General features: G+C 41.6%; 1 protein-coding gene across 1 annotated transcript; it reads right to left on the reverse strand.

The window, feature by feature from the left end:
• Positions 1-820: 820 nt before the first annotated feature.
• Positions 821-11225, reverse strand: marc1 (mitochondrial amidoxime reducing component 1). Its single transcript, XM_044048002.1, is given in 8 exon segments — positions 821-1747; positions 1979-2050; positions 2161-2222; positions 4012-4156; positions 4847-5020; positions 6110-6274; positions 10963-11037; positions 11039-11225. Coding segments are annotated over 8 exon segments (1188 nt in total). The 5' UTR covers positions 11191-11225; the 3' UTR covers positions 821-1404.
• Between the last annotated feature and the right edge of the window lie 1979 nt (positions 11226-13204).

Below are 13204 nucleotides of genomic sequence, written 5' to 3' on the forward strand. Positions count from 1 at the left end.
GGTGGCGCGTGCGCACACACACACACACACGTTCGACATTCATGATTTGAGGGGACATTGCATTGACTTAGATTTATTTCCTGGAGACTTACTCTAACCTTAACCACAATTACTACTGGCCTAATCTTAATCCTAATCCTAGTCCTGACCTCAACCTAACCTTAAAACATATCTTCACCTAAAAATGTAGTCATTACATTACATTGACAGAGACAGAGGACGTTTTGCAGGTTTCAGTGTTTCCTTGAATTCCGTCTAATAAAGAAATGAGGCATAATCGATGTGTGAGGAGCTGCCCAGTGATGACACAGGTGAGGGAATTCAAGTGGAACCCATGCATGCTATATATGAAGTATTCCTTAAAGTATTTCATTTGAACCATTGAAGTATGCATCACCTGAACTTCACATTTGAGCAGTGATTCTTCTAATCTTTGGTTCATTTTTCATAAAAAGTATGTTGGTATAAAACAGGCAGAAAATAACGTATGAACCTTTAGATATCTATAGTACTAATCAAAGAGCTCTATATTTTAATTTACCATTTGACTTGCTTATTATTTAGGTTTGTTTCATTAAATAACGCTGCACATTGTTAACAGTTTTGTTCAGCTGCTGCTGTTACTGCAACACACAGCTCCAAGTGTCCCCGAGTACTAAAAGAAACTTGCATCACACAACATGAGGCGCTGCAGAAAGTAGATTCTAATGTTTGTATGTATGAGAAATGACATGTAATGTAATGAGAGGGAGACTGAGGAGAAAATGTAGGTTTTATGAATAAAAGATAATAATAACATTTTAATAACCAGAGGATTCCGTGGGATCAGAAATATGTTGAATTCAGACCTGAGGGAGATGCAGCTGAGAGATAGCATGAATAAAACAGTGTTAACACTTTCTGTAAACAGACGTTTATGTGTGCGTTACTGACATCAGCTTTAAAAGTATTCTGTTGTTCAAAGTGAAACTGTTTTTAAAAACATGAAATATATGAGACAGTGTTGCAGCAGCTGACATGAGAGACAGCAGAAACTAAATATTAAATAACTGTCATTTGTAAAAAGTCACCTGAATGTACAAACGGTTGCTTTCATCAGCAGGAATTTCAAAAACTATTCACAGTGTACAACCGTGTACGCCACCGAGCGTATGCTCGTATCGAGTGAACGGCGCAGTTGTGTGTGTGTTAACATACGGTTACGATTAAGTTGCCCTAAGGGATTAAAAATGACCAAAAATGAAAAGGGTGGAACAAAAGTGTACGACTGCTGCTTTCATCTGAGCATCTGCTCAATTCTATCATTTGTTGCTTGGTCTCCATTTTGAACATCTCTGCATAACTGGATGACAGATTACCCTGGATGACAGATTAGCGGATATGGTCGGACCGGTATAATAAACCCTAACCCAGGAGGAGATGGTGCATTTCATCAACTGCATTGTAAAATACTATTTTAACAATCATAAATACAACACAATTTGTGTCACAGCAATGCTGCCTCACACCAAGAGTGAGCGCGCGAGATCGGACCCTGACCTCAGTGACCTTTGTGAGGGGCATAGAGATGAAAATGGATTTCACAAGCATTCTGACAACATACTTTGTCTGACTGTGACATTTACAGCTGACGGTGTAAACCACGTCGCCCACCTGCACCATCCCCGTCTTCTTCACTGTGTGCAGTTGTCCAAACAGCGGCGAGGATTTGTAGATGTGCTTCTCCGACGGGTCACACAGACGATAGCTGAGGAGGAAACGGCATCATAGAGTTCAAAGGTACAAAATGAGGTGGAAAAGCAAGCAAGACGTTTGTGAGCCAGCCTTTCTCCACGAGGTCACATGATCTAGTTTTCACCTTTTTAATGTTAGGGACAGTAGGACCTACTAATGTCACACACACACACACACACACACACACACACACACACACACACACACACACACACACACACACACACACAGAGTTGAAAGTTACCTCTTCAGTGTTTGGTAAGGCTCTTTTCGGTGGAATGTACCAGTGTCAGGGTCGACTGTCGTGAAAAGACACCTGCAAACGAGAACAAATGCACAGGATTATTCCACTAAAACCTCAATAATTAAATGTGAACATTTGATTTTCCTGAGTTAGTAAATGACTTGTGTCTGCGGTGAGGTTACCTTCCACATGACATGACTCGCTGCAGACGCACGTTGCCAATCTGGATCTCGTCCCATGAATCCTGAAAAAAAGAGGCAGGTGGTTTCAGAGTAGGAAGAGATAAATTAAGGAGGAGATAAATTTAGTTGATGCAGCATCTGACAGCGAGCGATCAGTCAGAGCTGTAGTGTATAGAAAAAACAGACTTTCATTGTTTGACAGGTCTGAAGTCATCTGTGAAGACAGTTAAAAACACATCACCCTGGTGTTTTGGAGCCTCATAAGTGGAGAAGCTTGAGCTGCTGGCTCCATTTTAGTTTGAAAACTCCAGGGCTGCATTTGAAAAAAGCAATGACACCGTTACCAGCCTTCATTTCCTGAATTATTTATTTAAATCAGCCACAAATCCTATCCAGATCCTAAGCAGTGAACGAAAAGCTCCATGAAACTTTCAGTTTTAGTTTAGGGCTGTCACTTTTTATTTGAAATGTAAAGGTGACATCGAATGCTTGTATCACACATATATGTTAGTTATGGAGGTCTACTTACATATATTAACTTGTTTTAACTTGTTAAAAACCTACTAGTGCCCGCACCAGGAGGCGCTACGGTGGTGAGAGGAGTGGTGAGCATTTCTGATGACGACATTAAATTCCGGAAGTGCCGATCCGCTTCGCAGAGCCCAGGAAAACAATACAACACTATTTTCTCAGCAGTGGCTGAACTGTTTGTTCTGAAACTTTAGGGTTTCATAAACGAGGTAATGACGCAGATACACACACAAACGCAGCGTTAATTGGAGCTTCCGCTCTATGACGCCTTTAATATTATTTCAAAAGTAGGATGTAAAATGTGCTCTTTAAGTAGTAACCATTGGAGTCCAGCAGAGGGCACACTTCAGGTTTGCTACCATAGAGTAGATTTGGTGACACGCTGCCTGGCCAAAAAAAAAGTCACCACCTGGATTTAACGAAGCAAATAGGTAAGGGGTTGCTACAGCTGGTCAGGTCTAGGTTCAACAACATGATGTGCCCAAGGAATGAAGTCAGCTGACTACCTGAATATAATGAATGACCAGATTATTCCATCAATGCTGGGATTCATCAGGCCCAAATTGTGAAAGAGTGGTTCAGGGAGCATGAGACATGATTTTCACCACAGAGTCCAGACCTTAACCCCACTGAGAATCTTTGGGATGTGCTGGAGAAGGCTTTGCTCAGTGGCCCGACTCTCCCATCATCAACACAAGATCTTGGTGAAAAATGAATGTAAACACTGGACAGAAATAAATCTTGTAACATTGCAGTAGCTTATAAAAACAATGCCACAGTGAATGAGTGAGTAATCAAAGCTAAAGGCGCTCCAACCATGGGACCCTTTTTTTTAGGCCAGGCAGTGTTTATCATCGCTGTTCTTTGTGCAAAACAGTACTCGATACACCAGGGCAAACATTGATATTTGAATGAATAAGTGAAGGCGCTCTCTGGCTGAAGAAGGAGTTTACAGCAGGATAACGGCAGTGAAAGCTACGCTTGTCTAGCAATACATCGATTATCACAGAATCGTATTGTGATCAATCCTAAACTGTACCAGTAACCCAGTGTTTCCCAATCCTGGTCCTCAGGGACCAACTGCCCTGCACGGATCAGAGGTCACGTTTCATTGTTGTTAATACTTTGTGAAACTAATCAACTGTAGAGGACATCATCAATGTCCCGTTAATGCTACTGAATACGTACATCATGTGACCATTGATGCAGATTACTGCTGATACAGAGCTGAAACACGCAGAACTTCTTTTTAAATGATGTAAAAATGCTGTTCTTAAATGCAGCCATGGACAAACAAGAGGAACCAGCAGATGAACTCACCTCAGCAAATGCCTTGCAGTCACTGATCACAATGTTTGGACGGAACTGTTTCGCATCCAAGTCCTTCTCCGACTTGCTGCTCAGATTGTGAACAGAGGCCTCCGACAACAGCATCACAGGTCCGACGTCCGTGTACGCCCAACCTCTGGATAAATGAGAAAACACAAGGAAGGGAAATTAAGGCCGAGCACAATGTACTGAATGCACTATCATATACTGCATATTTCCCTTACTGGCTCCCACTGTAAATACTTTGAAATACTTTTTTTTATCGAAGGTGCACTGTTTTGTTGTTCCTTCTTTTTTTAAATTCTTTTTATCTCTTCACTTGCACAACTAGAGCTGTCCTTTAATCTCGTTGTACACTGTATAATGACAATAAAGGTGATAGACTTTGTCTTCTGTCCTTGGTGAAACAGAGATTTTGGAATTTTCATTAACCAGACAACACGTCGCCATTTTCTCTCACTTTCTTAACTTTACTCGCTCATTGAAGATGTCTCTACGTTTGTCCCATGTCGTCTCATCTACGTACATCAAGCAACGCAGGACATGAAACAGTAGGTGGCGTGGTGGGAGGGAGACATTCACATAAATATCGACTTCACTTCTTCACTGCACAAAATTCAAGCACTTTCAAGGATTTCAAGGACCCGCAGTAAAACCTGGACAAGGTCACTCAAAGTGTCTTATGTAACACATAAAAGATGATAAAACAGATGGATTAGGAAATAATCTAAAAAAAAAAAGAGTTTAACAAAGAGTCCGAGATAAAAATATAATATCATTTAATAAAAGGTGTAGCAAAAAGTATAAAGAAGACAAGGACACAAACATGGTCACTACCTCATAAGGTGAGAACAGAGGCTCTGGAGACTGTCTCCCCTTCATCTGAAGTTCAAAGTGAACCAAGCGAAAGGTTTGGTTTACTCCAAAATAACGAGTGAGCCAGCGAGATACCTCGTCTCCGCAGTCCCGACCCTGGCTTTCACCGCGATAAACTCTGCAGCACAAAGACAACAGCAAGGGTAAGTCTAAAAACAGCATACACAACATTAACCATTTTTTAAAGGTTTTTTTATTTCCTGAATGACGTCAATACGTCTCGTTAGCAGCCAAAAAAAATCTACCAGTCTTGATTTCTTCACTACTTTCTTTCTTCCCGTGTTGTGGCGTCTTCTTTTATTTCTGTGTCAAAGCCGAGTGGAACTGTGCAACATGTGCTGCATACAGGCGAGTTCATTCCACTTTCTTTGTAAAACACTTTAGATATTAATATATCCGAGACACCGAGACATCTGAGACACAGATATATCTGAGAGACATGTGAGACACAGATCTATGTGAGACACCCATATATGTGAGACACAGATATATGTGAGAGATATGTGAGACACAGATATATGTGATTTACCGATATATGTGAGACACTGATATATGTGAGACACTCTATGAGACACATATATGTGAGACACTATATGATATACACAGATATATGTGAGATATATGAGACACTCATATGAGACACAGATATATGTGAGACACTATATGTGAGACACAGATGTGAGACACTCATATGTGAGACACAGATATATGTGAGACACTATATGTGAGACACAGATATATGTGATATACTGATATATGTGAGACAGATATATGTGAGACACTCATATATGAGACACAGATATATGTGATATACTGATATATGTGAGACACTCATATGTGAGACACAGATATATGTGAGACACTCATATGTGAGACACAGATATGAGACACTCATATGTGAGACACAGATATATATGAGACACTCATATGCGAGACACAGATATATGTGATATACTGATATATGTGAGACACCGATAAGATAAGATTTACAAATACATACAACACATTTACATTGTTATAGCAGCAAAGACAGTAAAGATAAGAAATAATATATATCGGATATGTAGCTTCTGAGACATTGATTTTTTTTAACATATACATTTCGCGCATGCACGCGCACGCACACACACACGCACGCACACACACACACACACACACACACACACACACACACACACACACACACACACACACACACACACACACACTGCAGTGAATAACAGGGTTGTGGGATTGATCGAGGGGAAAGTTGAGCTCGTCCATGTTTGGTCCGTTCAGACAGAGTTGACCTCCGTCACAGGTCAGAGACACAAGGACGAGACTAGGCTGATGGACGCCGGTCACCATGCGTCTGTCCTCCGTCACCACCAGCCAGTGTCTGCCAACAAAACAAACGCACCCTTGTTTCAGTAAACTGTTAGAGAGAACACAAATGTCTCTGGGAATTATTATTATTATTATTATTATTAATAATGTTATTATTATTATTAATAATAATGTTATTATTATTATTATTATTATTGTTATTAGTGCCTACTGCTGCAAGGCATTCTAGTGAGAACCTAGAGTTCAGGAGGTATTCTGATTTTATAAAGAGTGTGTATTGCGTCCGTAGGCATGGCGCTAGAGTGACCAACTCTTCTCCTGCCCACAATTTTAAACCTACACAGTCATTTTAATATAACTTGTAGTTTTTCTTAAAATCCCCTAAAAGTGCAGAGAGTTCTGCTCAAAGCTGTCATTCACTCCCATGTTAAAAGTCTTTGGAGTTTTGGAAAAATCAAGACAAGGGCCTATGTGAAGCATCACATTTAGCACATGACAGAGAATGAGATGGAGCATGTCGGCCACTCATCACTGAAGTCCAAAAAGTCAAAAGGCACAAGTGAGCTAGATGGGTTCCTTGCCTGTGTCTCAGACAAAATAAGATAAGATAAGATAATATAATATAAGATATCTTTATTTATCTCACAGTGGAGAGAAAACGGCGTTAAATGGACCTACTGAACTCTTTTCCTCTCATCAAAAAGCTGTCTCTCAAACTCAACACTGGCCTGCCTGCTTCTCCTGCTTGTGAGCGCCTCTTCAGCTGTGCTGGACTGCTGTTCACTGCAAACCGAGCTAGAATGAACTCAAACTACTAACTTTGAAAACCAGCTCCTGCTCAAACTAAATAGCAAGTTCATTGAGTAATTAAAATGAGGAAATGAAGCAGAGCAGGAGGAGAAAGAAACGGAGTAAAAAGTGCTTTGAGTGTTTTCCAAATGTTTCTGTTGGTTATCAGTGAAAAGATACAGAGCCGACGACTTTCACTTCAACTGAATTTATTTTCACATGTGGGATAATCTTGGTCTGCTTTTATGTCTTGATGAGCTAAAGACAGTTTCCTGTTGATTTTCTGTTCTATACAGTGAGATGTGAATGAAAGCTCAGGCATGAATCAAGTCATGATTCTTTGCAAAATTTGGATTTATTTGTGCAGTTCTTGATACACACCTGTACCACATGTACACCTGAATATGCAACAGGTGCGTCGGTGCAACTTGAAAACGATACTATTTCTGATTATTATTTCTGACTCACCTGATGGTGCCAAGTCCTGAAAACCAGCTCCTGTTCAAACTAAATAGCAAGTTCATTGAATAATTAAAGAGGAACTTCGCTTTAATAAAAAAGTGAGTTTATACATTTATATTTAATGCTTGCAGATGACTAAGACAGAAAAACCAGACAGTTACTGGCGGGACATCAGCATAAAATATGCCCAGGGCCAATTTCTCTAGTGGCAAACGGCCAGGGGTCAAGAAATGGAAAAAGGCCTCGGAGAAAATAGATGCTTGTCCCCTGCAGAGCCATACAAAGGATCTGTTTGGGAGAAGCCTATGGTGCTCCTGTGGGTTCCATAAGGTAGGTGAAATTATTTACTAAGCCATGATGAGTCACTGTAGCATGTGGATTTATTTATTGAACAATACCGCCTTCAACCCCCAGCCAGCAGGGGGTTGGGAGCTGGCTCCAGTGAGGCAGGAGAAGTTGAGACGGAGGCAGGAGCATCAGTGGCAGGACAGGGAGTGCAGTGCTATAAGTGCAACAAGTTTGTGGAAGGAGAAAAGTTCTCCCAACACCTTTCTGACCACCATACGGAGGAGATGTGTGACACCTGTGGGGCCAAGGTGCAGGGTACTGTTGGTCTTTTGAACCACATACAACTGGCTCACTATTCAGCATTCATCTTGCCATCACTGCAGAAACCAACACCACCACCGGTGTGCCAACAGTACTGCCACCAAAGCCAATGCCACCTCTGCTCCCTCCTTCAAGTAGCTCTGCCACGCCCACTCACCCATCACACCACATTTCAACTCCACTTAAAACAAGTTCAGTTCAAGTTCAAGTTCAGAAGGTTTTCTTCCCGAACAGTTCCGTGAAGTAATCCAGGAAGCAAATCAGGTGTGGATTGCAAAGTGCCTATATGAGCCTACAGGCCAGCTGAAACGCAACATCAAGGCATGCTGGTTTCACCCACCACTGGCGCCCAAACCATCTCCTCCTGAGCCTGGGTGGTACTACAGGTAGAGGATGTTCATCTGGGCACCAATGAGGATGTGGGGGATTCCAGGCTGGCGGTGCAATGCAGTGCACACACAAATCTACATGCTGGAGGGATCATCAAGGTGGAACATGGGCCTGGCCAAGGAGGCAGTAGCTGTGGAGGGAGCCTCAACCCTCAGAACCTTTGATGTCTGGTTGATGTCTCACCTCAACAACATGAGCCAGCGGGTCCATGGCTGTGCTCTGGTTCCAGAGTTCACCCCACCTGGGAAACCTACTGGTAAGAGAGATCTCAGAGCAACACTGGTAGACCATAGTATTACATCACCTCATACATACATACACATGGATGTGTGGGTTAGGGTTAGGGTTGGGTTAGGGTTAACCCATACATACACAGTTAGGGTTAGGGTTAACCCATACATACACATGGATGTGTGTATGTATGCATGGCCTTCCTTCATCTTTGTGTTTATACTGGTTACAGGGGAGCTCATTGCTGTGGAGTATCTATTGGCCCAGACCAACAGAGGTGACCTGCTTGCTCCAAAGCAGATGCCTGAAATTCCCTTGCAGGTCCTTGAGGAAGACAAGGATGAGGCAGATATCACAGTGTACATGCCAGGTGATCTTGGGGCTGGAGAGCCTGACGCTGCTCTCTGCCAGTCAGCTGAGCTTGGGGCTGGTGATCCTGATCCTCCAAGTGCTGTGGAAGACCAGGTGTTGTTGGAGGTCAATAACACTTTCTGTAACACTCAAAAACATAATATTTAACTGAAGTAAATCTTGTTACATTTTAATAAGATGAATGAATATAAAAATATCAGAATATCTCTCCCAAAGACTATACATGACTCACGGCCAAGCAGCCCAGGACCCTGAAGTACACAGGGTCAGTGAGTGTGTTTGCCTCAGACTTGCCAAAGAGTTTGAGCAACCACGCAACAGGCCAAAGGACACAAAGGGAAAAACCATGCCCATCCCTCAGTCCATTGTCAGCGTCTACAGCCATGTCAAACAGCTGCTGGAGGACAGCAGGGTTGTCCTGGACCAGACCAACTGGTTCTGGTGCCGGTTAACAACACCACTGTCTCTTCATGGTGTGTTTTATTTCGTTTACCTTTCCTATACAGTCAAGACAGTATACAAATATTTAACCTCAAGAAAAACCTCCAACTGTATGCTTGTTAGAAAATATGTAATAACCTTAGGGGGACAGGCTCACATGTTTAAAATAATCAATGTTTGTCTTGTAGGCTGCTTAGGAGGGATAAGAGGAAGGACAGGGACATGCTGCTGCAAGGCACTGTACTTCCCAAACAGCTGCACCGGCCTGTCCCTGCAATGAACACACTTCAGGCTGCCCCTGTGCAGCATGCTCATGAAGTGATGACATTTGAGGAGCCTGAAAACCACAAGGGGGAAACTTTCCCCCACCAGCGCACCCTGGCGGCAAACAGGCCTGTGTCCTTTCCACCATTGCCACCTCCCCCATTCCCTCTACAATTCGTGCCAGCTCCTCCATTCATGCAAGCTCCTCACCAGCAAGCGTGCCTTCCACCTCAGCCAAGGCAACGTGCCTGGAGACTGCATAAAGCTTCCCAGGAAGATGAGGAGCTAGTGGCTATGAGCATGCCACCATGGAACATTATCACTACACCTGCAAGGAGTGTGGCCAGGACAAAAAATAACAGGACTGGACACACCCAGCTGAAGGGGCGGTGGTACTGTCCACCCTCAGGACTGACCCTGGATCAGTGGAAGAACAGTTTAAAGCAGTTGCTGTCATTGTTACCAGCTGCGGCACAAAATGTCAGCGAATGCTGGTGTTTTAAATTTGTGTGTCTGTTATTTTTCAAAGATATCCTGATATTCAGTCTCTATTCATGTCTGTCTGTTCGAAGATGGTTTCCAGTTTTACACTTACTGTGTGGTACAATATTGTTACAATAAAGTTTAATTTTATTTTGGTCAAGAACAGCCTTCACATTTTTATTCAATTTCCTCTTGAAAAACAGGACCACTGCGAGTGTCAATCCAGAATTACTTGCAGAATCATTTTTAATTTGTTAACAAAACCTCACACTCTTTGTCTCAACCAAAGATTTTTGAAAAGTACTTCCTTTGCTCAATTTGGAGTTTGTTTTATTCACTTGTGCCGCACAGATTTTACCAAAAAAGAGAGGGGAAACATGATGAAGTACTTCCTTAGTACATACTAGAAAAAATAATATAATATAATAAAAAATAATAATAAAAAATAAATTACTAAGTAATTTAATAAGTTTATGTTTACAATGATACACATTGTTTTGGTGCATGCTGCCACCTACATTAGACTTTAGGAATGTCCAAAGCACTGTGGTACATTGGGGTGTTGCCACAGCACAGGTTCAAATCCCAGAAAACAGAATGTTATTATAAAAAACCACACACACTTAAGTTGTCCAAACGTGAGTCCACACTTGAGACACAATCGCGCGCGCGCGCACGCACGCACGCACACACACCTACCTGTCTTGCAGCTGTCCATGCTTGAGTCCAAACTTGTGACATTCCGCCAGCGCGACACTCAGAGCTTTCCCGGACTCCCACACGGAGCAGCTTCTCCGGTTTACGCGGGTATTTAAATGCGAGTCCGAAACCCAGAAGCGCAGCTGCACCAACTCCTGCTCCGAGGACAAGAAGAGCGCTTCTCTTGTTCTCAGCTAACGCGTTCACCACCTGCGTCTTCACCTCCATTCTCTAAAAAACCTCGCTGACACTGAGCGGATACAGATCAGCTTCCTTTTTCTTCTTTTCTGAGGTTTAATGGCGATTTGGTGCATTACCGCCACCATCTGGTATGGAGTGTGGTTCGAAATGTTAATCCAGCAGAACTATTTCTTGAAAAAAAAACCCCCCACCTATTTACATATAAATACACCTATTCATACACACACTCACACATCCTCTATCCTCCCAATCAACCTTGTAGTCTTGAGAAACTGCAGTAATATTTCCGGTTCTTGCTCAACACCTGCACCAACTCCCGTTCCTCATCAATGTCTCTCAGCTTTCTAATCATCACTTCTCTCTCCCTTTGATATTTCTGACATTGTGTAATAACATGCTGAGTGGATTCCTCCTGCCCACAGTGATCACATCTGTCTGTATTGTGTTTATTCATAAGAAATAATGTGTTGTTTAATCCTGTGTGGCCAAATCTGATCCTCCATATTATATTTTCCTCTTTCATGCATCGTTCTGTGCGCCTAGCCACTCCCACTTTCCTTTGGATACTGTAAAACCATCTTCCTTTCCTCTCCTCCTCCCATTGTTTTTGCCATCTTTCCTTTAGTTTTTGTTTAATGATGCTGTGTATTTCTGTTTTGCTTCATTTTATTGCTAGATCTATATTATTATGTCCCGTTGCTGCTTTTGCCACCTTGTCTGCTATTTCCTTCCCTTTAAGCCCTGTAATGTGTGCTGGTATCCATAAACATATTACTGTGAGTCCCGTCATCTGAATTCTATAAAATGCTTGTTGTATTTCTATAATGACGTCTTGGATTGTAAACGTATGAGTGATGAACATGAGTCTGTATTTCTGCTAATAGAATAGCAGTGAGTTCTCCTGTGTACACTGATACATTATCGCTTAATCGTTTGTGTTGTTTGATTTGAAACTCTGGCATGAAGACTCCTATTCCTGTTTTTTGATGCCTCTGTGTATACTTGGATGTATCCATGATAACCGTCTATATAATCTTGTATTATCTGTGGGTTCTGGCTCTGACTGTCTTTGTTTTCCTTCTCTAACCATGTGAGATCTATGGGGGCATCTGGAAGAATCCATGGTGCTATTGTCGACAGCGGTACTGTTGGGCTAACGCTGTATTGGTCTACTGTAAGCTCTGCTGCCGTCTGATTCATTGTCCATCCAAAGCTTTTTTTGTTTCCTTTCTCCTTTTCCCAACATGGTTTTAATGATGATTCTGATTATGACCCTGTAGTGTAGTGTGGTCCAGTAGTTCAATGAGTTCTGTATCCCTCTTAATTCTAGTGGCATTTCCCCCATTTCTACTTGTTTTAAAAGCTCCTGTGCATAACCTTAGTGCCTGATACTGTAGTGTATCCAGTTTTTTGAGATAATCTAGCACTGATCTTAGTAACCCATTATATATAACCCTTAAAGCCTTCCTATCTGCTCCCCATTCCCTACCAACTAAACATCTCATTATTTTCAATATTTTCTTACATTTGTCCATTCATTTTTGAATGTGTAACTTCCATGTAACTTTGTCATCAAACCATATCCCTAATAGTTTAAAGAATTGTAATTGTATAGTTTCAGTTTTACTCTATCTTCTATTCTTTTATTTGTAAATATCATAGTCTTTGTTTTATTAACTGAGAATTCGAATCCCCATTTATATGCCCATTCTTCTATTTTCGTAATATCCAATTGCACTTTTTTTTACAATGAAATCTATGTTTCTTCCCCTCTTCCAAATTGCCCCATCATCTGCAAATAAGGAACATCCAGAATCCTTTCTATTTCATTATAGATGTCATTTATCATGATGGAGACAATAACGGACTTATTATGCTTCCCCGAGGTGTTCCGTTTTCTACCACATACTTCCTTGTATGTAAAAAATCCTTAATCCATTTATACATTCTTCCCTTGATCCCTAATTTAGACAGTTTAATTAAAAGTCCCTCTCCCCACATCATATCATATGCCTGTTGTATGTATATGTCATGTTCTAAG

Source organism: Solea senegalensis, linkage group LG16 (genome assembly GCF_019176455.1).
Source record: "Solea senegalensis isolate Sse05_10M linkage group LG16, IFAPA_SoseM_1, whole genome shotgun sequence".
NCBI lineage: Eukaryota > Metazoa > Chordata > Actinopteri > Pleuronectiformes > Soleidae > Solea > Solea senegalensis.